General features: G+C 43.8%; 1 protein-coding gene, 1 long non-coding RNA gene and 1 pseudogene across 3 annotated transcripts; 1 reads left to right on the top strand and 2 right to left on the bottom strand.

Annotated features, from left to right (window-relative positions):
• The first annotated feature begins 12612 nt into the window (after nt 1–12612).
• LOC119286132 lies at nt 12613–15692 on the top strand. Of its 2 annotated transcripts, XR_005140275.1 has the most exons (3): nt 12613–14853; nt 15084–15201; nt 15338–15692. It is a non-coding gene; the product is annotated as an uncharacterized LOC119286132 (long non-coding RNA). The 2 variants fall into 2 exon arrangements; XR_005140274.1 differs by having other exon boundaries at nt 12613–15201.
• Nucleotides 15693–17403: 1711 nt separating this feature from the next.
• On the bottom strand, nt 17404–20341 carry LOC119283545 (annotated as a pseudogene).
• Nucleotides 20342–22564: 2223 nt separating this feature from the next.
• On the bottom strand, nt 22565–25805 carry LOC119286131. The gene is made up of 9 exons (XM_037565480.1): nt 25620–25805; nt 25419–25505; nt 24527–24665; nt 24226–24427; nt 23957–24085; nt 23814–23863; nt 23639–23736; nt 23276–23563; nt 22565–23179 (listed from the first exon to the last, which is right to left on the bottom strand). Exons 2-9 carry the CDS (start codon nt 25458–25460, stop codon nt 22697–22699), a joined length of 1431 nt encoding a protein of 476 aa, XP_037421377.1. The 5' UTR covers nt 25461–25505; nt 25620–25805; the 3' UTR covers nt 22565–22696.
• Nucleotides 25806–27604: the final 1799 nt, after the last annotated feature.

The following is a 27604-nucleotide window of genomic DNA, read 5'->3' as shown; positions in this document are numbered from 1 at the left end:
CTTCTTCACGGTGTTGTCTACTAAATTTAGAAAAATTAAATTCATGAGTCATATCATCTAAACCGATAGTAACAACATCCCTTTTGCAATCTATGGTAGCATTAACAGTATTTAGGAAGGGTCTACCAAATATAATGGGACAAAAGTTATCTTGTGGGGAACCAAGAACAAGAAAATCAGCAGGATATTTAGTTTTCCCACACAAGACTTCAACATCTCTAACAATTCCCATTGGTGAAATAGTATCTCTGTTGGCAAGTTTAATTGTGACATCAATATCTTCTAACTCAACAGGTGCAATATCATGCATAATTTCTTGGTATAAGGAATAAGGTATTGCACTAACACTAGCACCCATATCACATAAGCCATGATAACAATGATCTCCTATTTTAACAGAAATAACAGGCATGCCTACCATAGGTCTAGGTTTATCTTTATCACGGGGTTTAGCAATTCTAGCAGTTTCATTACATAAATAAATAACATGCCCATCTATATTATCAGACAAGAGATCTTTAACAATAGCAATATTAGGTTCAACTTTAACTTGCTCAGGAGGTGTATATGTTTTAATATTGCTTTTACGAACTACAGTTGAAGCTTTAGCATAATCCTTTATCCTAACTGGGAAAGGTGGTTTCTCAACATAAGAAGTAGGAACAATAGGATCATTATAAGTGATAGTCTTTTCTTCAACTCTAATAGGTGCAGCTACTTTTACTTCTATGGGAGGATGATATTTGAACCACTTCTCTTTGGGGAGATCAACATAAGCCGCAAAAGATTCACAGAAAGAAGCTACTATCTCAAAGTCAAGTCAATATTTAGTGCTAAATTTACGAAAAATATCGGTATCCATAAAAGATTTAACACAATCAAAACTAGGTGTCATACCTGACTCCTTACCATTGTCGAGGTCCCAATCTTCAGAGATGTGTTTAATTCTTTCCAATAAATCCCATTTGAATTCAATAGTCTTCATCATAAAAGAGCCAACACAAGAAGTATCAAGCATGGTGCGATTGTTACCAAAAAGCCGAGCATAAAATTTTTGAATAATCATTTCTCTTGAGAGCTCATGATTGGGGCATGAATATAACATTGACTTAAGCCTCCCCCAAGCTTGAGCGATGCTTTCTCCTTCGCGAGGCCAAAAATTATATATATAATTGCGATCAAGATGAACAAGATGCATAGGATAAAACTTCTGATGAAATTCCAATTTCAATCGTTTGTAATTCCAAGACCTCATATCATCACATAGCCTATACCATGTCGATGCATCTCCCCTCAAAGATAAGGGGAAGACCTTCTTCTTAACAACATCTCCGGGTACACCTGCAAGCTTAAATAATCCACAAACTTCATCCACATATATCAAATGTTCATCAGGATGTTTTGTTCCATCTCCTAAAAAAGGATTAGCTAGAAGTTTTTTTATCATACCCGAAGGAACTTCAAAGCAAGCATTTTCATTTTCATATTCATTTTCAGTAGGTTCGGTAGGTTGAGGAGCAACTCTTTGCTCTACTGGTCGGGGTGAAGATACCCCGAACAAGCCCCTCAGAGGATTACCTTCCCTGGTAACAAGTGACAGTAAATTTCAGCACACTATACGAATTTTTCCTTACCAAATTCCACCTACCAAAGGCGCGCCAGAAAAGAGTCTTGATGACCCACAAGTATAGGGGATCTATCGTAGTCCTTTCGATAAGTAAGAGTGTCGAACCCAACGAGGAGCAGAAGGAAATGATAAGCGGTTTCCAGCAAGGTATTCTCTGCAAGTACTGAAATAAGTGGTAACAGATAGTTTTGAGATAAGATAATTTGTAACGAGCAACAAGTAACAAAAGTAAATAAGGTGCAGCAAGGTGGCCCAATCCTTTTTGTAGCAAAGGACAAGCCTGGACAAACTCTTATATGATGTAAAGCGCTCCCGAGGACACATGGGAATATCGTCAAGCTAGTTTTCATCATGTTCATATGATTCGCATTCGGTACTTTGATAATTTGGTATGTGGGTGGACCGGTCCTTGGGTACTGCCCTTACTTGGACAAGCATCCCACTTATGATTAACCTCTATTGCAAGCATCCACAACTACAACAAAAGTATTAAGGTAAACCTAACCATAGCATGAAACATATGGATCCAAATCAGCCCCTTACGAAGCAACGCATAAACTAGGGTTTAAGCTTCTGCCACTCTAGCAACCCATCATCTACTTATTAATCCCCAATGCTTTCCTCTAGGCCCAAATAATGGTGAAGTGTCATGTAGTCGACGTTCACATAACACCACTAGAGGGGATACAACATACATCTCATCAAAATATCGAACGAATACCAAATTCACATGACTACTAATAGCAAGACTTCTCCCATGTCCTCAGGAACAAACGTAACTACTCACAAAGCATAAACATGTTCATAATCACAGGGGGATTAATATGCATATAGGATCTGAACATATGATCTTCCACCAATTAAACCAACTAGCATCAACTACAAAGAGTAGTTAACACTACTAGCGACCTACTAGCACCAATCCCGGACTTGGAGACAAGAATTGGATACAAGAGATGAACTAGGATTTTGAGATGAGATGGTGCTGATGAAGATGTTGATGGAGATTGCCCTCTCCCGATGAGAGGAGCGTTGGTGATGATGATGGCGATGATTTCCCCCTCCGGGAGGGAAGTTTCCCCGGCAGAACAGCTCCGCCAGAGCCCTAGATTGGTTCCGCCAAGGTTCCGCCTCGTGGCGGCGGAGTTTCGTCCGAGAAGATGGCTTATGATTTTTTCCCATCGAAAGACTCCATATAGCAGAAGATGGCCACCGGAGGGCCACCAGAGGGCCACCAGGGGCCCCACGAGGTAGGGGCGCGCCCTGGGGGGTAGGGCGCACCCCCACCCTCGTGGGAAGGGTGTGGCCCCCCTGGTGAAGTTCTTGCTCTCAGTATTTTTTATATATTTGCTTCTTTTCCAGCCCAAAATCCCAGCTGCCAGCATTCTCCCTCTTTATGTAAACCATGTAAAATAAGAGAGAATAGGCATAAGTATTGTGACATAATGTGTAATAACAGCCCATAATGCAATAAATATCAATATAAAAGCATGATGCAAAATGGATGTATCACCCTGTCGGAGGGGGAATCCTTCTCCGGTGGCCATCTTCATCATCCCGGCGCTCTCCATGACGAGGAGGGAGTAGTTCTCCCTCGGGGCTGAGGGTATGTACCAGTAGCTATGTGTTTGATCTCTCTCTCTCTCTCTCTCTCTCTCTCGTGTTCTTGAGGTGGTATGATCTTGATGTATCGCGAGCTTTGCTATTATAGTTGGATCTTATGATGTTTTCTCCCCCTCTACTCTCTTGTAATGGATTGAGTTTTCCCTTTGAAGTTATCTTATCGGATTGAGTCTTTAAGGATTTGAGAACACTTGATGTATGTCTTGCGTGGGATAACCGTGGTGACAATGGGTTATTCTATTGATTCACTTGATGTATGTTTTGGTGATCAACTTGCGGGTTCCGCCCATGAACCTATGCATAGGGGTTGGCACACGTTTTCATCTTGACTCTCCGGTGGAAACTTTGGGGCACTCTTTGAGGTCCTATGTGTTGGTTGAATAGACGAATCTGAGATTGTCTGGTGCATATCGTATAATCATACCCACGGATACTTGAGGTGACATTAGAGTATCTAGGTGACATTAGGGTTTTGGTTGATTTGTGTCTTAAGGTGTTATTCTAGTACGAACTCTAGGGCTGTTTGTGACACTTATAGGAATAGCCCAACGGATTGATTGAAAAGAATAACTTTGAGGTGGTTTCGTACCCTACCATAATCTCTTCGTTTGTTCTCCACTATTAGTGACTTTGGAGTGACTCTTTGTTGCATGTTGAGGGATAGTTATGTGATCCAATTATGTTATTATTGTTGAGAGGACTTGCACTAGTGAAAGTATGAACCTAGGCCTTGTTCCAAAGCATTGCAATGCCGTTTACGCTCACTTTTATCATTAGTTACCTTGCTGTTTTTATATTTTCAGATTACAAAAACATATATCTACCATCCATATTGCACTTGTATCACCATCTCTTCACCGAATTAGTGCACCTATACAATTTACCATTGTATTGGGTGTGTTGGGGACACAAGAGACTCTTTGTTATTTGGTTGCAGGGTTGCTTGAGAGAGACCATCTTCATCCTATGCCTCCTATGGATTGATAAACATTAGGTCATCCACTTGAGGGAAATTTGCTACTGCCCTACAAACCTCTGCACTTGGAGGCCCAACAACGTCTACAAGAAGAAGGTTGTGTAGTAGACATCGGGAATGCAAGATGAAGAATACTTGAGCTCCTCTAAAAAGAATCTCGATGAACACTTCGAGAAGGAATTTAATCCTTGATGAACCACCATGTAGAGCCTCCATGAAGAACTCCGGTAATAAAGGAATGATCAAACGAAATGAAGGATGAAAAGAATAAGGTTTAGCCTTGCAATGATTAGATGGATCTTCGTGATGATGAGAGCTTGGAACTCCGGGAAAAGAAAGATGAACAATTGAAAATGAGAATTTGATTAGCCTCCGGAATAAGGAGTTGAATATACTCGATGAAACAAGAATAAGAATTACATTATGCTTATCCTTCATCAATTAACTTGATGACAAGCAAAAGATTTGGCATACTACTCATTCTGATTGGAAAAGATAAAGGAGAGATGTAGCGTAAACTCAATGGACCATCGGTAGGATTTGGAAACAACGAATGAATTGATATGATAACAAGGAAGAAGAATCTTTGAACAGACCACCGTAAGAATTGAAAATGAAAGTAGCAAATGCACAATTCACCGGGAAGAATTGGAGAATGAACGAAGATACTTTAGGGGATTTGATATAAGAGAACGAAGAGATCATGAGCTGATTAGAGAAATTTGGATGATGCACCGGTAAGATTTAGAGAACGAGAGCTGAAAGTTGGAAAGAATAATTCTGAGATGATGGCTTTGGATGAAACAAAACTGAAAAGACTCTTGAAATTGCTCCGTATGGGTGAAAAGTATTCTCACAATCGAAAGTAATTATGAGATGATGGCATCAAGCTAGAATCACGAATCTTCGAGAGAACGGAGCACGATTTAAGAGAAAATCTTCTTCGGTCTTCAAATGTTGAGAATGACGATGAGAAACACCACCATGAATCGTTGAGATACTCTAGGATGAATATTAGAAAGGTTGAACCGACGATGGAAAGAATTTGAAAGATCTTGGAGAAAAACATATGACTGATGACAAATCATTCTTACGTCAAACTTTAAAATATTTGAGAATAGCTCCGGGAAAATTAGAATAGTCAGGTAAGATCCTGGGAAAAGACCTGTGGGTTAGGGGCCACTCAAGAGAAACACCGTTGAACGATTTAAAAGAGGGATTGCGTCGGTTGAATTAAATGGCTTGAATGAGATAACACCCTCGAAATAGGTTGAACGGATTTTAAATGAAAAGACGAGTCTTCTGAGATAACTTCAGCACTCCAGATAACATGAATAGCAAGAGGTGGATGATTAAGAGATGCACCGACATGAGAAAGCATTTGAAATGAGAAGGATATGATCGACAAAGCTTGACTTGAATCCACCGGAGAAGAAAACGAGGGAAGAGTGACGAACTTGAGGCTTACTTAGTATCTTCATGAGAATCACCGGATAAGAACATTGAGGAAAGAATGAAGAAAATTCACATCCATAAGATGGATACTTGATTCAGAAATCTGAGTCCTCGAATAAAAAGGGTGGGAGGGCGGAAAAACAAAGACAACTTGGGACGGATGAAACAAACACCGTTGAGCAGACTTTGAGTTGATCTTGCGGATGTTGAAAATGATCAGATCCACTTGAAGAGGAGCACACCGGTTGAGAAGAAATTGAGATGACAAACTCGATGATCAAGAAGGATTAATATTCCCATAGAAATATGAGAACACCATTTAGGAAAAAGGTATGGATTCAACACTTGACATTGAAGCAACTCGAATACCACAACTTAAAAACAAAACAAAGGATTAGTTTGCAGAATAAGCCGGAACAAACATATGATAGACCCCATGTCATATCATGTGTCTGTTGGAAAGAATTCCTACGAGCTACTTGAATTCCCACTTATAAACTCCCGAAACTTTCTGGTTATGCAATCAGGTGTTGGGAATACAGGGGAAGCATAATATCTCACCCAAAACTAACAAATCCTACATCCGACTGTATCCATCCTTCAACACATAACCAAGAAACCTTCAGAAATCATTTACCTCAACCTTAGAAAAGCATCTGTTATACGAGTTATGGCAATACTCCTGAACTCCCGCCCAGTACTGGGTGGCGTCGAGGTTATCTCACCAACAACTGCATAAAAGAGATTTTCGATGTCGGCGAACTCAGGTATTCTAGAACTGTAACAATAAAATTGTGACGACAACACCTCGGAGCTCAACTCCCCGGGACACTGCCACAACCCCTAAATGTCAGGAGGCACCAAGAACAATGTTCTCATCACAAAACCATCGGAACGATTCCAAGATACCCGCGTGATCCTAAAAAAATTCATGAAATTTGAGGAGAGAAGAGTCAAAACTCTATGTTAGGAGGCCTCACCAGAGCGACGAAGGGACTGAGGAGTAAAAATAATCCTACTCTCCGATACATATAATCCTAAGACTCAAAACATTTTGTTCTAGACACAACAACGTTAGCGATTCGATCAAGCAAGGGGCTCCTAAGTCGGGGAAGGCTCTGATTACCAACTTAAAACACCCACAATGCGGCTATATCTCCCACGTGTCAGGGCACGACTTAGAGGCATAGCCACATGGTAGGTTTGTCGCAAGAGGAGTAATCTTCACACATCCCATGTACTGAATAAGAAAGGGATAAAGAGTCGGCTTACAATCGCCACTTCACACAATACATAAATATATCATACATCATCTAGAATACAATCAAGGTCCGACTACGGAACCAAAATAAAGAAAGACAACCCCAAATGCTAGATCCCTGATCGCCCCAACTGGGCTCCACTACTGATAATGCGGAAAAGAAACATAGTAACGGCCCGAATCCTCGTCGAACTCCCACTTGAGTTCGGTAGCGACCCCTGCACTGGCATCATCGGCACCTGCATCTGTTTGGAAGTATATGTGAGTCACGGGGACTCAGCAATCTCACACCCTCGCGGTCAAGTCTATTTAAGCTTAAAGGTAGGAAAGGGTAGTGAGATGGAGCTGCAGCAAGCACTAGAATATATGGTGGCTAACATACGCAAAAGAGAAGCAATGCAACGGTCGTGAAGCTAGAAGTGATCAAGAAGTGATCCTGAAACTACTTACGTTCAAGCATAACCCAAGAACCGTGTTCACTTCCCGGACTCCGCCCAAAAGAGACCATCTCGGCTACACACGTGGTTGATTCATTTTAATTAAGTTAGGTGTCAAGTTTTCTACAACCGGATATTAACAAATTCCCATCTGCCCATAACCGCGGGCACGGCTTTCGAAAGTTCAAACCCTGCAGGGGTGTCCCAACTTAGCCCATCACAAGCTCTCATGGTCAACGAAGGATATTTCTTCTCCCAGGACGACCCGATCAGGCTCGGAATCCTGGTTACAAGACATTTCACAATGGTAAAACAAGACCAGCAAAGTCGCCTGAATGTGCCGACAAATCCCGATAGGAGCTGCACATATCTCGTTCTCAGGGCACACCGGATGGGCAAGACGTCGGGTTGGCATAAACCCTGGTTGCCCAGGGGGCGCCGGACATCGCCCAGTTCGGACCAACACTTAGAGAAGCACTGGCCCGGGGGGGTTAAAATAAAGATGACCCTCAGGCTCGCGAAAACCCAAGGGAAGGTTATAGGTTGTTAGGCAAATGTAAAGCCAAGGTCGAGCCTTGCTGGAGGAGTTTTATTCAAAGCAAACTGTCAACGGGTTCCCATAACACCCAACCGCGTAAGGAACGCAAAATCAAGGAACATAACACTGGTATGAGAGAAACTAGGGCGGCAAGAGTGGAACAAAACACTAGGCATAAGGCCAAGCCTTCCACCCTTTACCAAGTATATAGATGCATTAAAGTAAATAAGATGTAATAATGATATTCCAACAGTATCCATGTTCCAACATGGAACAAACTTCATCTTCACCTACAACTAGCAACGCTATAAGAGGGGCTGAGCAAAAGCGGTAACATAGCCAAACAATGGTTTGCTAGGTAAGGTGGGTTAGAGGCTTGTCATGGCAATATGGGAGGCATGATATATCAAGTGGTAGGTAGCGCGACATAGCAATAGAGCGAGCAACTAGCAAGCAAAGATAGAAGTGATTTCGAGGGTAAGGTCATCTTGCCTGCAAAGTTCTCAGAGTTGACAAAAGCTTGATCCTCGAAAGCGTACTCAACAGGTTCCTCGATCAAGTACTCGTCTCCCGGCTCTACCCAAAGCAAGAACACAAGCAAAGGAAGCAACAATCAACCACGGTGCAATGCACAAGCAACATGATGCAAAGCATGGCATGATATGCGAGATGTGATATGCAATGCGTATGCGTGCTTCAAAGGAAAAGATTGAACCAGGCATCAACTTGGCAAACCAAGTGTTCCGCTGGAAAGATGATATGATTTCGGTCGAAATCGATGTAAAGATCGTCGGAATCGGATGCACGGTTTGCAAATGGCAAGCAAAACAAGAATGGCACACTTCTGCGATTAACAACACGATGCCATCTAGAATGCAACAAGAAACTAAGCTACTGCACTCCAACATAGCAACAAAGCATATGACAGTGATCTACTCAAGATGCTTGACAAAACATGAACACTGAGATACGGCTAAATCACACAAGAGCAGGTTCAAACAAGCATGGCAAAAGCGCAAAAGATATTAGCATCACAGACTTAGTGAAAATACTAGCATGCCAGAAATAACACCAGGAAGCCATGTTTAGAGCAAGCAAACAACATGCTACAGGAACATATAATAGCAAAACAAGGCATGGCATGAATCTAATAAATGCATAGTACAAACGTCCCTTACTGATCATGAGCCAAAAAGGCACAGAAGATATGATGGCACCCATGTTAACATAGCAAGTTTTATAAACAGATTCAGACTTAGCAGAAAACTGAGCATGGCATAAACAGATTTATGAAGGCATCTTTGCGAGCTCGATTCACTCACCACAAGGCATTGCATGAAAAAATAAGCATAGCATTAGCAAGAAGACATGTTCATGAAGCTAACCATGGCAATAGCAAGTTCATAGCATGCACGAATCAACTACAACAACCATGGCAAAATTGATTAACATGTAAACAATCTGCCAGGAACATTTTATAGCAAAAGTAGAGTAAGATTAAGACATGCTAGGGCACTCCATAATTGCAAACAGGGCCATGGATGGATAAAGCATAACCATATGTTTAAAACATCCTTACTGAAGCAACTCAAAGGAAGCATGGATCTCACTGTAGCATCATGTTTACATGGCATCAAAATAACAGCAGGAAAAGGACTTAGTAAAATCCAAGTCCCCGAAATCAGCAATATCACAAAAGCTACTTTGCATGCTTGTGCTAGTCACCACATTGATCACAAAAATACATGGCAAGGACCCCTGTAAAGATGGCATGTAATAGACCAAAACACATGTAGAGCTCATGCACATATGATGCACACAACAAATGTGACAAAAATGACAAATCATCATAATCTGCTAAGTAATAGGAGCAAACATTTTATAGCACTCTTGCATCAGTGATTTGGGCATAAAGATGGACTCAAACAAGCATGGAATAATGGAATGAAATGAATAGCACATCATGATGAACATTTTGATATCTCATATGCATGAAACGGAGCTACGGTCATGGAGATGTGACATTTGGAAAGTAGCATAAAAATTATCAGGATTTAGGACTTAGTAAAAAAAGGTCTGAGCGTCAGATAGCTAAACAGCACTCGGGGTGGGGAATAGGGCATCTCACCACGTGGGCTTCGCCCCAGTCGGCGTGGAGGCTTGGCAGGCCTGTGGAAGCGGCTGGGCCGGGTCGTTGGAGAAGTCAGGCCAGCCCAGCGGAGGAAGGCCGCGACCCATGGGGAGGGGCGTTGTCCTCCTCCCGCGAGCAGGCGCAGGAGGCAGGGCGAGGCGGCAGCGTCCAACGGCGATGGCGACATTGGGGCGCGGGGAAGGCCAGCGAAGGGTGCAGGGATGGCGGGGAGGTCGCGGGGCGCTGGGGGCAACTGGATCCGGTCCCTCCGGACCCGTTTCGGCCGGATCCCGGCAGCAGCTCGCGACGGGGCGGCGACGAGGGAGCTCCGGCGCTGGGCGGAGCAACGAACGATGGTGGCGGTGCGCGACGCGGAGCGGGCAGCTGCGGCGGCGAGGTGCTGGGGTCGCCGAGGTCGTTGGAGACAGCGAGGCGGCGCGGGGACAGCGAGCTCTGGCGGCGAGGCGACGGTTGAGGCGAGGAGCAAGGAGACGGCGCGCGGCTGCACGGGCCAGGCGGCGGCGGACGGGCTCCGCAGGCCCGCTCCGGGCCCCACGGGCCGCGGTGGTGCGGGGAGCTGGCTGGGACGCGTGGAGGCGCGCGGTTGGAGGAGAGCGGCGACGGGGGTGACGTGGCGGCCGTCGATTGGCCGGAGCGACGTGGAGGCGGGGGTGGACATGTCCGGCACGGCGAGGACGCATCCAGATGCGCGGTGGAGGAGTGGATCTAGGGTTAGACCGCGAAATTCGGAGGGGATCACATATTTATAGGTAGAGGGAGGTGGGAGTGTCCAAATGGAGTGTAGTTTTCGGCCACGCGATCGTGATCCGATGGCAGAGGACATGGAGATGGTTTGGAAGGGTTATTGGGCCGTTTTGGAGGGGTGTTGGGCTGCAACACACAAGAGGCCTTCGCGGTTACCCGGTAAACCGTTGGAGTATCAAACGGACTCCAAATGGCACGGAATTTGACAGGTGGTCTACCAAGGCCACTTGGCAAATCTCGGTCCATCCCGAGAACGTTTAACACCCGCTCACGAAAAGAGACAAGAAGGGGCGCCGATGGACGTAAGAGTGTCGGATTGCAAAACGGACAACGGGGAAAATGCTCGGATGCATGAGACGAACACGTATGCAAATGTGATGCACATGATGACATGATATGAAATGCATGACATGAACAAAATGCAAAACGAAAGACAAAAACCCAACCACGAAGGGAATCTCATATCGCATCTCTGGAAAAGGCAAGAGTCGAGTTACAAATATGGAAAGTTGTATCCGGGGTGTTACACTGATCCCTCCATGCAAAGCATCTTGTAAGCCGAAGACGTTGAATAGACTCCTTCCCAGTTCCATGACCAGATTGGCCTGTCCTCGGTCCCAGGCTCCAGCTACATATCAATCAGAATCCCCCACAAACGAATGAATTACGCCAGCCCTTCCGTGCATAGTTGGCCAGCGATGTCATCCGTCCACCCATGCATCCATAGCGCATCCTTCACTCACCTTTTATTCACAATTTGTGTTCTGACTTGCTTGTATACCAGCGGTGCCAGCTCGCCAATTGTAGCCCCACTGATCCATCTATCTTTCCAGAACAACGTTTTCGTTCCCTCGCCAACCTGCCACTTCACAAGACTAGCGAACACTGCCCTTGCTTGTTTGTCTGGGGTCCAGTTCAACCCTTGCCACGGTCTCGTGCCGTCCGTCCTAGATAACCACTCCCGTCTCATTCTGAGCGCGATCCCTTGCTTACACAGGTCAATCACTCCCAGCCCTCCAAGTTCTTTGGGTCTACAAACACGCTTCCAAGACAAGCAGCGGCCACCATGAAGTTCCTACCGATCCAGCCCAGAAGAAGGCTCTGCAGCCCTTGTCCACCCGCTCCAAAGCCCATTTTGGAGCCTCAGCAACGATCATGTGGTAGGTTGGCCTTGCCCTCATCACCTGGTTAACCAAAATCAATCTTCCCGGCCAAGTCACAAACCCTCTTTGCCATCCCGGGACAATACGAAGTGCCGCATCCACTGCCAGTTGCCACTCTGATCTCTTTAGCTGCTTGATACTCAGTCTCGAAACTTCTCCAAAGATCCCAAGCACCTCCTTTACAAAGAACAAATCTGACACAGTGGGTCTGATGAAGAACACCACATCGTCCGCGTATAGAGATAAACGATGCATTGGGTTGCAGCCTGATAAGCGCATTTTATATACATAATTTTGGCACACAAATATACCATATATTGTGATCTGACCACAATTCTTGCTATGAACTATTGCATATTTGAATGAAAATCATTTAAAGGGGTCGTTTACTAGTCTTTGGTTTATTTTGCAGAAATGTGCGCAAAGGCACTATAACCGTCAAGATTCCGTCTAGGTGGCTATCGAGAAGAGTGAAGAAAAGAAGGAAGAAGAGACTTGTGTGAGATGAAAAGAAGTAACCAGGGGGCTAGCTAAAGAAGTGGGGGGGGACCTTCTTGTGAAGAAAGAAGAGAAGGAGGAGGGCTAATGTGTAAAGTTTGCAGATCAGGGAGGGGGTCAAAATCCCTAGATCGCCTCCATTCCCCATCGGGCCTGGCTACACCTCCATCTCCCTCACCCCTCCTTCTCCACCTCCAACCGCCGCCACGGCCAGGCCGGCGTGGTGGTGCGCCTCCGCAGCCCCTCCATCTACCATACCACTAGCACCCAGCGCCATCCATTCACCAGCACCAACATCAGCATCCACCACTCACCACCATCTCCAGCCACTGCCGCACCTCGCGCGGACGTCCAGACACAGGGGTTGCGGGCGTCTGATCCCCCGCGCGCCTCCACCTGCTTGCTCTGCCTGCTGATCCTCTTTGCTGCTGCTCCTTTTCATGCGCCCCTACTGCTGCAGCCTCTTCTTCCCGCCGCTGCTTGCTGCCTTCTCTTTCAATCCCTTTTGCAGCTGCTCTTCTTCTACTGCGCCCCCTGCTGCTCTCTCAACGCTGCTGCTCCTTCTCCATCTCCCAACTGCATGCTGCGCCTCTGCTGAAGCCTTCTCTGAACTCCCTGCTGCTGCTTCTCTTCCTTACCTCCGCTGCTGCTGCTGCTCTCTCTCTCTCAACCTTCTCTGAACCTGCTGCTGAACCCCACGCTCCTGCTGCTCTTCTTCACCAACTGAAGTTGCTGTTGCTTTCTCTCTCTCTTTCTCTCTGTAATTCATAAGAAATAGTACTGTACAATTATGTGACTGTTTTAGACTTGTGCTTGTGAGGTGTTCTTTTGTTGATGTGTAAGAACTAGCTATATATGTCATATATATTCTGTACTTGCTGATGATTGGTCTCCAGTTTATTGTTCTTGTGATATAAATACATACGTGTGTGTGTTTGATGTGAAACAATTATATATATGTGGCCTATTTGTCAGTTAGTGGTTTGTATAAATTCAGATTACTTCTAGTGATTTTATTCCGTATTGAAATTGCTCTCTGTGGTAGTCAGTTGTGTGATCATTTAATTTTCAGGCTCTGTTATAGCTTTGTCCGTATGATAAATATGTTTGTGATGTGAAACATATCTGTCTATGTCTTATAATCTTGTTTTTTCCCTCTTTTGCTTGTCATTTCCAGTACTAGTTCATGTTGTGTTGTTTCCTTTTGTGTTAGTGATTTAGTGTCTTAAGTAAAACAAGAAAATGCCAAAAAGACAGTGATTGCATTCTTATCTCTCCTATATGCTTGTTTGCACCTTCTTTGTCGATGATTTTCCGAAATATGATAGTTTAGGTTTATTTCCCTGCAATCATCATTTCAATTGTGTTACCTAGATTTAGCCGAGCATAGCCGCTGATTTGCCTAGTCCCTGTGGAGAACACGACATTCGTAGTTTGGGCGTAAAACCCCACTATACTTACAACTGATCACAGCCGCTCATCGTCCACAACTTTATTAATCTCTACTCCTAATGTATGAGTTGGTTGAATAGTATGGTTTTTTTCGTCCCATCACTTTCAATTGTTTTATTTTGCTGGTTTTTTTTCGTCCCACCTCCCACCGCCATATCCTCATGTTGATTTTTTTACCATCCCAACAAAAACTTTTCTAACCTTTTCAAACTTTCCTAACTAGATATGTTACAAATAGGCAGGATCCCATAGCACTTACCAAACAATAAATTTTAGTTTCATAGCAATCAATTCCAAATCTTAACTTTCCTAATTTATCGATCCTCGCCTTTTCTAACAACAAATATCTCTCTTCGAGTTGGTAGTTCGATACGCATGATTTTTTCAGCCTCCACCTCCCACCACCACCTCATCGTTGGTTTTCTCTCCCATGAAACCGAATCGCATGACCCTTCCCATCCTATGTCGCTCGACCCTCTATCTTCTTCTAGGTTCACCGCCACCGCGTGCCCCACCAAAATCGCTTGAGTGAAGATCAATCCATCCAGATTGGATTGATCTGTCGGTGACGAACCCTGCCTAGATTGGATTAGTTCGGGTGTGAGAGGCCACCGGACGTGGTGACTGTGTGCGAGCGCTCTAATCGAATCGAATCCCGCCACCGGTCTCGTCCACGTAGCCATGGCCGATGATCACTTATGTTGTGGCTGCGTCCCTCTTCGGACGGTGATGATGTTAGAGGGAGCCGCTGGCGCTGGCTAGGCTCCCGAGTCCCGACCGATCGCGTCGGCTCGCTGCTCCTCACTCAGTAGTTGCCAAGGAGGCTCGGGAAGATAAAGGAGAAGGAGACTAACGGCGTGCGGCACATGAAGGGCCCAAGGAGTAAGTGACAGGATTCTGTTCCGGCCTTCTCTCTAACTCACCAAGGTAATCAATCTCATGCTGAATCTTTTGGTGCTATTCTGTTCTTGCTAGGTAGTAGAAAATGGAACATTGTCAGACATATTTTGACAGCTATAGACTTTCCGTTGTTGATTCTTTTTAGTTCTATACGAAGAATGAATTAATTGTATTGCGATGTATATTGTTGTATATGACAAGATGAATCAATTGGCGGCACTTATGTATCTGTGAATGATGTCATGGACCATTTGCAGGTCGTCCGCACTAGGGTGTTTGGTCAAGATGGTGTTACTGCAGGTGGACGATGTGCTCGAGCACCTGGAGAGTGTTGAGAAATGACTTGTGCACCTTGAGGAAGGAGCGGTTAGACCGGTAAGCTTACATCTGCATTTGCTTTCCTCCATGAAACAGTTGTTGTGTACATATATACATGCATGATTGATACCAACTCAACCGAACAAAACTAAAGTGAAACTGATGGTGGTGTACGTGTGTGTGTATACTGCAGTGCATGGGAAGGAATCAACATGTGTAGGTGGAAAGAGGGGGGATTCATATTGGGCCATGTTTGCAAGGAGACCATCCAGGACAAACAATCAGGAAGGGAAGTATAGATATTGAAAAGAGAGCTCGGACATGGTGTCGAGAATGGAAAGGAGGGGTAGAATTATTATTTTTCTTCTAAATAGAGTGTGGTTAAAGAGACACGACAATTATTGATAGAGAGAAAAAGCCGAAAAATGAGTTTGTTGTTATACGGATGGAAAGCATATCACATCATGGAAAGCATATTTCACAATGCTTGACATATTATTTTATGAAATAGAACAATTGTTTTATCATTTATTGTTATTCTATGGCAATGTGTGGATATTTAGTATAAGGTATATGCCAGACAAGATTGATGTTGAACCACTAGATTATGCGTCCGTTATTGTATGATATGTACCATTTCATATATCATGGCCGGTTATGATAGTGTGCATTTCTTGGCACTGGGAATTGGCCGTGGACACCATAGAGGGAAGAGGAGGAGGGGGGGTGATGTCGTCAGGCAGCGCTAAGAGGAAGGTGTGGACTAAACGCCGTGGCGGAGAGATGGCAACGACGTCATCGAGGAGGGCAGGACGGAGGAATGAGATGTGGGTGTGAGCGTTGTGTCATGCGGTGAGAGAATGAGAGAGTGAATTGTTTGCTACAAGAGAAATGTCACATACTTTTATATAGTGAAAATATAAGATAACCCAACAAGTCATTGAAGAAAAAAATACAGGAAATGATTCACATGTGAGATTATAATTTACTAGAATTGAAATGCGAGTCACTCTACTAAAAGGCACGATACCACTCCGACTAAAAACGGCCACCTACTCTCATTTGAGGTTCGCTTGCATTTAGCATCTGACAATGTGAGATTATAGTTGCTACAGGCCTTTCGTTGTATAAAACACAATGAATCATTCTAGTAAACTAGTAAACCATAACAGGAAATGATTCACATGTGAGATTATAGTTGCTACTGGCCTTTCGTTGTATAAAACACAGTGAGTTTTTGTGCCTTCTATCAACATCGCTTCAACACACCCTTATCGTCGATAAATTCTTTTTGAAGGTCTACATAATCCATCTCAATCTCTCTCATACTCTGTGAACATAAATATATATAGAAACACACCTTATGTATTATCGTGCACAACAACTATATAAAGAATAATTATTCATATGCACTTCATTCATTGGTCAGATGCTAAATGCAAGCCAACCTCAAATGAGAGTAGGTGACCGTTTTTAGTCGGAGTGAGTGGTGTCGTGCTTTTTAATAGAGTGACTCGCATTCCAATTCTAGTAAACTATAATCTCACATGTGAATCATTTCATGTATTTTTTCTTCAGAGATGACTTGTTGGGTTATCTTATATTTTTCACTATATAAAAGTATATGACATTTCTTTTGTAGCAAACAAATGCTTACCCTAAAAAGACACATCTTTCTTCTGATTTATTTTTTAAAAGAGCAATTCACTCTCTCATTCTTTCACCGCATGGCACAACGCTCACACTCACATCTCATTCCTCCGTCCTGCTCTCCTCGATGACGTCGTTGCCATCTCTCCGCCACGGCGTTCAGTCCACACCTTCCTCTTAGCGCCGCCTAACGACATCGCCCCCTCCTCCTCTTCCCTTTATGGTGTCCACGGCCAATTCCCAGTGCCAAGGAATGCACACTATCATAACCGGCCATGATATATGAAATGGTACATATCATACGATAACGGACGCATACTCTAGTGGTTCAACATCAATCTTGTCCGACATATACCTTATACTAAATATCCACACATTGCCATAGAATAACAATAAATGATAAAACAATTGTTCTATTTCATAATATAATATGTCAAACATTATGAGATATGCTTTTCATCCGTATAACGACAAACTCATTGTGTCAATGACTTCCATATTATCAGAATTGATAATGAGACGATTGCAGCTCGTTTTCTGTGCCAACACTAAACCAAACCTGAGTGCTAACGCCTCCACTGTCAGAGCATCCGCACAGTACTGAATCTTTCAGTTACCACCTACTATGAAGTTTCCTTTGTCATCTTTGATAACAGCACCTGTTGTGCCCCGTAGCTGATCATGATCAAAAGAAGCACCCACATTCAATTTAACAAACCCCATGGAAGGTCTGCACCATCCTTCATTCTTTCTCTTTGCTTTAGGTTAGTGGGCATTTACATAATTCGTTGTTATAGCCCTAATCCCCATAGAGGTTTGAGACGCCTCTTAAGACTTACCCTCATGGACTAGTTTCTGTCTATTCCACCATAAATACGAAGCAGCTATAGCGATTAGTTCCCCTGCATTCCGGGAGCCCAATATAGGTAATTCATCGTCAGGCATAAGGAGTAAGAATTCAAGGACTGCCTCTCCTGCACGGTCAATGACACGGGCTTTTTTTACCACTTCACCCAAATATTCTCACACTTCTTTTGCCTTCTGGGACAGAAATAATATATGTTTCATGTTCTCTGGCCCATCCAAACATGCTGGGCATATTGGCTGAGTTTTTATACGCCTGTTGGCCAGTGTAACACGACACGGTAGAGTCTTGTGGAGCGTCCGCTAAATAAAAAATTTAACCTTCGCCGGACAAGCTAATTTCTAGATCTTACCCCAAATAGGATTGACCTTATTTCTACCCATGCCATCTGAGTATTCCAATTTCCTCCCATGTTGCTTTTTCCATTCCTCCACATACGCTGATTGTACAGTGTATAAACCGTTTTTTGTATAGCTCCAAGCAATAAAGTCCGACATATTGTGCATAGGGATCGGGATCGCTAGGACTCTACGGGTATCAATTGGCCATAAAGTTTGTCTCACCCAATCTTCATCCCAACAATTCGTGATTGGGTCAATAAGATTAGAAACTTTCGTCAAGATATTCCCCCTTCTCGGTGTAATAATTTTTCTATCTGCACAATTTGAGATCCATGCATCTCTCCATATGTCAATATTTTCTCCTCTTTCGACTCTCCATATATTGCCATTCCTGAGTGAATCCACTCCCGCCATAATGCTTTGCCACGTAAAAGAGGAGTCCTTTTTTAATACCGCGCTCATCAAATCGCCCTTCGGGAAATACTTTGCTCTTAGAATTATTGCACATAACGATTCAGGATTTTCCAAGAGGCGCCAAACTTGTTTCGCTAACAAAGCCAGGTTAAAGCAGTGTATATCACGGAAACCCATTCCACCTTGGTCTTTTGGAACACACATCTTCCACCACGCCATCCAGTGCATTCTTTTCTAATTGTCCTCGTCACCCCACCAGAATTGCGACATCACGTATATGATTCCTTTGCAAATGTTTTTAGTAATTTTAAAGACGGACATTGCATATGTTGGGATAGCTTGAACAACAGACTTAAGCAAAATTTCTTTTCCACCCGCCGATAACAACCTTTCTTTCCATCCACTAATCTTCATAATAATACGATCAATCAAGAACTGGAAACAATCGCTTTTGTCCATGCCCACATTGGCAGGTAGTCCCAAATATTTATCGTTAAGTGTCTCCGTCATAATATTTAAAATTATACAGATTTGCACTTTGTTCTCCACTTTTGTATTGGGACTAGAAAATATACTGGATTTTTCGACACTCACCATTTGCCTCGAGGCGGCAAAGTAAGAGTCCAGAACTACTCTAAGGGCCTCCGCGTTTGCAGCATTTGCTCGCATGAGGATCAAAGAATCATCCGCAAATAATAGATTCGAAACTGAAGGGGCTTCCCTGCTAACTTTTATGCCGGAAATATTTTCCCTCTCCTCCGCGTTTGCTAAAAGGGCAGTCAGGCTCTCCGTACATAACAGGAATAAGTAGGGGGAGAGGGGGTCCCCCTGCCTTAGCCCTCTAGTTGGTTTGAAGTTACCAGTCTCATCTGCATTAAACCGAACCCCGTACTCCACAGAGGACACACATTGCATAATCAAGTTCATCCAGTTTTCTTTGAAACCCAGCTTCACCAAAATTGCTTTTAAGAAAGACCATTCCACTCGGTCGGAAGCATTGTGCATGTCCAACTTGATAGCACACAACCCTTCTTTTTAGTACTTGTTCGGATGGACTGGTAGCTTAATACTCCCTCCCTATCAAAATATAAGACTTATGACACTGTTATTTCAATGCAGAAGGAGTGCTCACATATTTAAACAGTTCCATTTTCTGATTACCCACTTATATAGTACTAATACACACAAACAAGCTTAATGCAAAAGAAGGGGTGAGTAATGAAATGCCTATGGTCTGGGTTAATGCCACACCGGATCGTATTCTGCACATTGTATCGTGGGAGATTTTTTGACGGATTTGATTCAAAAAGTTTAGGCAACCCCCACTCGATCCGAGCCTAATGGCCTGTGGGCATCGCCGACTGATTAGGCCCACCTATCAGTGCGGTGCGTATGTAAGTAGACAAGTTTTTCTCAAAAAAATGTAAGTAGACGAGTAAGCATAGGGTGTGTTTGATAGCCTACATTTCTTCAAACTAGTCCAGTGGGTGCAAGAAAAAAAAAATTGGTTGTGTACACAAGGGCCTGGCCTGCATGCGCACGAACCATAAAAGTAGCTTAGAGCCTGACTCATGAGAAACGCTCGAATCGATCGCTTCCAACGAACCAGGCTGAGTCGAGTGCAAAAGGGGGTGCGATGTAAACGATGATGCTAGGAGGAATCGGCATGGACATGGTGGGAGACAAAAATCGACATGAAATCTCCCTCTTCACCCATTTACTCAATCTCCTCTAGCGGTAGGACAAATCCAGTCTCAATTCTTAACACCAGTGATGGCGACTCAGATCTGCGAAACCGACGAGAACTTGCTTCTCCCCTTCGTCTCCGCTAGTAGGACCTGCTCTATCTCTGTATTGCTGGCCTCGTCTCCGACACGGGCGGGTCGTTAGCTCCAATGGCAGTAAACACCATACAACCACCCTTCATTATTAGGTCGTTAGGTATGGTCGATTTCGCAATTACTTACCACCACATCGATTTCATTAGGACCAACGGATGAAGCAAGTTGTTTATTCAGCAAGACTCATAACTATGATTTAGGCATGTGTCATATTGGTCCACATGAGAGTGATTCATCAGGTGATAAACCTGTGACCTGTTATGGTCCATTGTAAGCCTAAGTAGGGAGAGTGAATCTGAACTACATCTACAAGACTACAACAATGTAGAGGTTGTGAGCATGCTTCGAATGCGACGAGCACCTTTTGCCAAGCTAGTGGAGACGTTTAGGGGCAAAGGGTTGCTAGATGATAATATCCACACCTATATGAAAAAGCAAGTAGCAATGTTCTTTCTTGTTGCAGATCATAATCAGAGGTTCAAAGTTATTCACAACACATTCAGGAGCACCAACTAGGCAAACTTCTAAGATTCGAACAAGTCCTACATGGTATTTGGAAGAACTACTACTGACCTAACCCTAATTACTGAAAAGTAGATCAAAGTAAATGACAATATTCTTCTCTGCTTTATTGGGAAGGGTCGGCCCCTTTACAATGGGTTTTTATCATTTATGTTACTAGTTGTGTCCCACTACTCAGTTTTGTCATTAGAAGTTACAACTGCTAAAAAATGTCATCATTTCGTGATATGCTTATTCAAAAAAGCCATTAGATATCTAAAAAATGCCATCAGACATCGTTATTGTCAGGTCAAACCCGTTGACCATGTTATATGACAAAAAATACCCCTACACCCACATGTCATCTCTCTCTATCTCACAATAATAAGTGTTGATAGATATTTTTGGACCCAATAGCAAAATGAAAACAAAGTTCATTGGATTAGTTGGGAGAAGCTTACACTGTCAAAGGACAAAGGAGGTTTGGGATATAAGGATCTTTATTCATTCAACTTCGCCATGCTAGCTAAGAACATCTCTAGCAGACCCCTTAAACCGCGAAACTGAAAACACGGTTTTTAGTTCATGGAAAACGCATTTTAAGGGTCAGTTTGAGCTGCGGCCAAACAGACCCCTTAAATATAAACTGTAAAATTAAATATTCACATGTTTTTTCCCAACGCCTTCTTCTTTCTCTCGCCCTTGTCCATGATCTTCTATGAAGCTGACAGACAACCCACGAAAATGACCAAATCGGAGTGACAGACGGCCAAATACGCAACACATTGAAAGCGGCCAACCAATTAAGTGGGACAAGTTTGGACATATCCATGGGCCCCTTGTAAGTGGGTCAAGACGACTAACCAATTAAGGGATCATCGATACAAATTTGGACATATTCATGGGTCCCTTGTAAGTGGGTCAAGACGACCAACCAATTACACCAAAGGGTCTTTCCATAAAGATAGATGAATTGCTTGATCCACACACTGACGTGCCGAGCCAGTTCTTTTGTTGGCTTCCAGCACAACAAAGATTTTGTTGGCTTCCAGCACAACAAAGAATGGGTAGGCTGTCCCCTACCCATTCTAGAAGCCCAATCAAATTTATTTATTTTAGAAGACTACTACTAATTAAGACTTGACTAGTAGGCTCTTAGGCTGGTCATAGTGGGGAGTAACTTATACTAGTGTCATACATATGACACTAGTCTAAGTTACTATCTTCATAGTGCAAAGTAATATAGTAGTAGTATCATAGAAGACTTCATTAATTAGCTTGTAGACTCATCTTGTCTTGGAAAACACTATGTTACAGTAACATATTATGTTACCACCTCTCATTAATTACATGCCACATAAGCAAAAATTTCTTGGAGTGCCCTAGGTTACTTGCTAAGTTACTCCCACTATGACTAGCCTTAAAGACATTCTTGGTTGTGCTTCTAGAAGCCTAAAATTGCCACCAAAAGAACTAGCCATTCAAGCTGCTCAAGGGTGGTGCTTGACACAGATCTTTATCGAGACAAATGCTATGGAGCTCAAGAAGGCCATCACGTAGACCGACTTGGACCTGGCACCAGTGGGTGTTTTGTTTCGAGAAATAAAAGCTGTTCTTAATATACATTTTTCTGTCTTTTAAGGTGACATTTTGTCCCAGAACTTCCCGGAAGCCTTAGCGGCGTTCGGTTCGAAGATGGGCGTCGAGCCCCAAGCCGTATGGCCAGGTGGCGCTCCGACCTTTGTCCGAGACTTGGTGGCCAGCGACATTGCTGTGCACGTTGGTTAATGGAATAAAGATATTCCATGTCAAGAAACCAGAAGTATATGCATAAAGGTCAGCTTCGGCAAGGTTACGAGAAAGCAGTTTCAACCTCTACCAACAACCACCTAGTCAATCTATAGTTACACAAATCTGTCAGCACAGCTCCAACGCTTTCCCTATTCGTCTTTCATGGCCGTCTCATGCCTCCTTTTCTGCGCAACCTCGACAAGCAGAGTCAGCAGAGCTTCGCATACCTGCGACGTGTTCGCCTGATCCCCAGGCTCCTCATTCATCGAGGAATACACCATCCACGCATGGTCCAGCTTCCGCTCTGGTCGGACCGCCACCGATCCGGGAACTTCAGCATCCTTCCTCGTCACAAGACCGTCACTCTTCTCACTATACCTCGCCACCAGCAGCTGCGAGCATGCTGCCAAGGCAGCTGAAAGTGGCATTACAACAGGAATCCTCGCAGGATTGCCGTCAGCGGCAACCGGCAGCTCAACATGCGCAACATGAGAGAGGGCTGTCAGCACACTGGGGGTGATGCTTGCCTCCGTGTGGAATGATACAATTGGCACCTCGGGGGGCAATGGGTGCTGCGCCAGGAATTCTTTCCTCCTTTCATATGTCAGATCTTCTAGCGCCTGCAAATCACCCTGGAGAAACCCAAATGATTATGAAATTAAATTTGGTGTCGTCCACTGTGTAAGCTGACATGGTAATGATTGCAATGATCAATTCACAGAAAATACCTTAAGGACTTTCGAAACCAAAATCTCCATAAGCTTGCGTAGCATGACATAGTCACCAAGCTGCCCCTCTCTTAGGATATCAGAAGCAACTGGGCTTCCTCCATAGGGGCTTTGAGCTAGTACCAAACCTGCAACCTTGTCTTTCAGTTGTGGCCAGTAGAGTGACAGAGCTGCTGCCGCATCTACACCACCCTTGCTATGACCGAGAAGGAGCACACATTTCCTTGATCCCCAGTATATTTCTTCAATGTATTCTTTTATCTCCCTTGCGTTTTTACTTACTGAAGACTGAAGGACACCTTTAGTATCACTTGATGAAAATAGTATATCAAGAGAAAAACACAAACCAATATAGGTAAGTACCTCACTGTGAATCTTGGCAATGTGACAAACCAGACCCATTTTGGAGAAGTATGCTTTTGTCTTCACAAAGTAAAGTGGCCCATGGTTACTAAATAAACCTGTAAAAGCAGAAGAACATGTGTAACCACAAAAGTTCCATAAATTGTTTTCAGTATCGACGTAGCATCAGACTAACCTGGAACTAACAAATACACCACCGCATCAGGTAGCTTGTGCTCATTTTTTCTGGAGAGGAGTGAAATAAATATGTAAGATAGTTACTAAAAGCATTCTTTACATATTGTAAAAACTGAGATTCAGTTTTTTATTTTCACTGACCTCACGGAGTCAAGGATCTCCATAAATCTGGTCGTCCCATCCTCAGCTGCAGGTAAGCCTTGAGTGCGCTGAAGCCATCCGATATCATCTGCTGAACCACGTACAGTTTTCCGAGCACGATCTACGAGACTGCATATAGACATATAAAGAATCCACCATTATATTCCAATTCCAATTTAATCTAAAAATAATAAGAAAACACTGCTGGTTTCAATGAAAAATAGATATACTTGAAAAGTATAATACACAAATGACAGAGCAATCTCTACCCTTGAAATAGTGAAGCTCCATTCTGAAAAACACGAAAAGGTGCCATCTGCCCTGAGATTTCCAAGGTTTCTTGAGAGGAACTTATTACACTGGGAGACAAGCTACTGCCATCCAACTCTGCAGAAGAAGTCTGAAGAGCAGGCCTGCCAGAAGTTGAGACCGGTGGAAGTATTGCTAGTTCTTGGTCTTCCTCCGGTATTCCTGTAATCGAGAGTAAATATATGAAGGGGTTCAACCAGATTTATGACATGAATAAAAAAATCTTACGGCATAATCGTCAGTCAGAACAAGAAATCTAACCTGTGTAACCAGGCACTGGGAGGCACTGGGTAAAATACGAAGCTATTTGGGCAAGATTAGACGCAGCTTGGTTTAATGCTGGGACAGAGGGGAAGAGTTCTGAATCTTCAGCCCTATCGACGGATTGGCTATCGTCAACCTAGATTTGTGATTTATCAGTAACTATTCTGTTAGCACAAGGAAGTGATAAAACAAAAACAAAAAAAATGACCACAGGGGCCTTTAGCCAGCATACTGCAGGTAACCGATACGTTTGTAACAACCCTGTCCTGGCACTAAGGTTAAGTAAGCCAAATCACTTGGCAACTTGGCTTGGTGCATTTGTGTGGATGTTAATAGCACGACGTATCAAGCAACTTGGGTTCAGAATATTGCAGGAATTGCCATTTAATCGTTCGCGCTGCATAAAAATGGCTACACGAGTAGCAGACCAATTTCCTTGTGAAAGGAATGTCAACTCTCAACTTGAATCGGCTCAATTCAATTCCTTTCACCTAGTGACGGGCATGCTTATATTTCTGCAGATTGATATAATAATAATAATAAAAACATAGAAGTGTTGCTACAATGTGGTAAAGTTGATGGCACCAAACCCTTCCTTCCCGATTAAACTTGAAAATGCATATGAAGAAGACGGGTAGTACGAAGGAAGGATAAGGATAAGGGGTCGAAAAGTTCAGCTTTATTATGGCACGCAACTCACAAGGCAAACAGACAACTATGGCGGCTGCCTGCTTCATTCTTACCAAAGTAAAAAAAAAACAAAAAAACTCTACAGGTACTAAATTCCTAAGCGACTCGGATAATATCTGAACATCGAAATCTTGAAGGCATAGGAAGGTGGGTAGTACGAGCAAGAGGAAAACAAGCAGAGATCAACACGCATACGTACCGACGTGGAAGTAGAAGGCCCTCCCTGTGCTGAGGGCTCCATGCTGGACCGATGGATCCGCTAGTCCCAGTTATTAGTCCTAACGCGCTGGAAGAATACGGATTGAGAGGAATGAATGAATTAGGAACGAAACAAAACAATCTCGATTCGATCGGCTGACAGAGGTACTGGCCAAAGCAAACGGGAATCGGGACCACGAACCTGTGGATCCAGGAGGCGGCGGCTCGGCTGTCTTCTCCAGCGGGGGTGGGGTGGGGGTGTGGCGGCGGGAGAGGAGAAATTCCGTTTCGTGGGGAGGTAGGAGGGGACGGGACGGTAGTCGGTTTCTGCGGCAAGAAGTTAGTGGGAGCCTGGGAGGGAGGGAGGGAGAAGACGACTCCCCCACGGACACGCGGCGCACCAGCAGCCCCAATTGATTCAGCGTTGCTTGGTTTGAGACTAAGGCCCTGGTTCAGATTTTATCTTCCGTTGTCGCGCAGCAGAATCTGAACTAAAGGGCGAACCTAACAGAATCCAATTTTAGAAATCCGTTGTCAAAATCTGAACCAAAAGCGGAAGCAATCCAGGACGTGCTTTTTAAAATCTGATTCCGCTGCGGGCCAAAATTTGAAAAGGCTGTATCAGCTGGTTTGCCAAATGACCTACATCTTTTTCACATCAGATTTTCCACAGCTGTTTTTCCACAGCAGCTTTTTTACAGCCGCTTTTAGAAATCCACGGCCGAACCAAACAAGCCCTAAGTTTGTCTATGGTTAAAGTTTGATCAACTTAGACCCCATTCGGTTTGGAAGATTTTATAGGAATAACATAGAAACAAAGATTCCGGAGGAAAATTTCCTATATATGCATTCGGTTTATAGGAAATGCGTATAGGAATTTTGTAGGAATACTATTTATTTCCTGTGTTTTTGAGGAAACTACACATCCACTCAAAGCTCATTTTTCACGTAGAAACGAGTCAAGTCAATTCCTTAGGATGACAAGTGTCATCCTATCAAATCCTATACTACTCCTAATTCCTAGGTTCTAATTTCCTCCAAACAGAATGAGCCCTTATGTGGGTGTTTGATTCAAGTCGCACCTTAGTCAAGCCACACTAGGGTCCAACATCACATACACTTAAAAAGTGTGGCAAGATTTTTTTAGACTTGTCAACTTGTGGCTCTCATTTTGAAGAACTAATTTTTTTTCGGGATAAACTTTCGATCTATTCATCTTCAATCATGGTAGTACAACGAACACTAGAAATAATAAAAATTACATCCAGATCCGTAGACCACCTAGCGACGACTACCAGCATCGAAGCGAGCCGAAGGCGCGCCGCTGTCATCATCCCTCCCTCGCCGGAGCCTGACAAACCTTGTTGTAGCTGACAGTCGGAAAGTCATCGTACTAAGGCCCGTAGAAGCAACGCACCAGAACAGTAACCGCCGCCGATGAAGAGTGTAGATAAGAAGGATCCAACCTGAAGACACACGAACAAAGACGAACAACGAACAAATCTGAGCAAATCCACCAGAGAGAGATCCACCGGAGACACCTCCACACGCCCACCGACGATGCTAGACGCATCACCGGAACGGGGACTAGGCCGGTAGGCCTTTATTCCATCTTCAGGGAGTCGCCATCGTCTTTCCTTCCTGAGTAGGACACAAACCCTAACAAATTTCGAAAAAGGATCTAAAAACGGAGCCCTCCCACCGGCAAGGGCCGGGATCCACTCCGTCCCCATGGCCCTAAGGCCATGGTAGACGGGGCGGACCGACGCTGGCGTCGGCGGGAGGCAGAGAAACTCTAATTTTTTGGGGTAGGAGGCGGCTGGCTAGGCGTCAAGGTGGACAGACCTTACAACCCCCTTAGCATAAACTAGCAAAAATGTTTGTGCATTGCAACGGAAAAAAGCATCCACACGTCTTTAACACGGTAGTCATGACTGAGGACCTTAATGGGTCCACGTGCATCTCATCTATGTTCCCGCTTATCTTCCTTCTCACATTTGTTGATGGTGGCTTCGATGCTTGATATGTTTCCAATGTATCTATAATTTTTGATTGTTTCATGCTATTATATTATCTGTTTTGGAAGTTTTATATGCATTATTATGCGATTTTATATGATTTTTGATACTAACCTATTAACCTAGAGCCTAGTGCCAATTTTTGTTTTTTCCTTGTTTCAGAGTTTCG

Source organism: Triticum dicoccoides, chromosome 4A, assembly GCF_002162155.2.
Source record: "Triticum dicoccoides isolate Atlit2015 ecotype Zavitan chromosome 4A, WEW_v2.0, whole genome shotgun sequence".
In the NCBI taxonomy this organism is placed as follows: Eukaryota; Viridiplantae; Streptophyta; class Magnoliopsida; order Poales; family Poaceae; genus Triticum; species Triticum dicoccoides.
The sequence above is the reverse complement of the archived record's forward strand: the minus strand, read 5'-3'. Positions and strand labels throughout refer to the sequence as shown.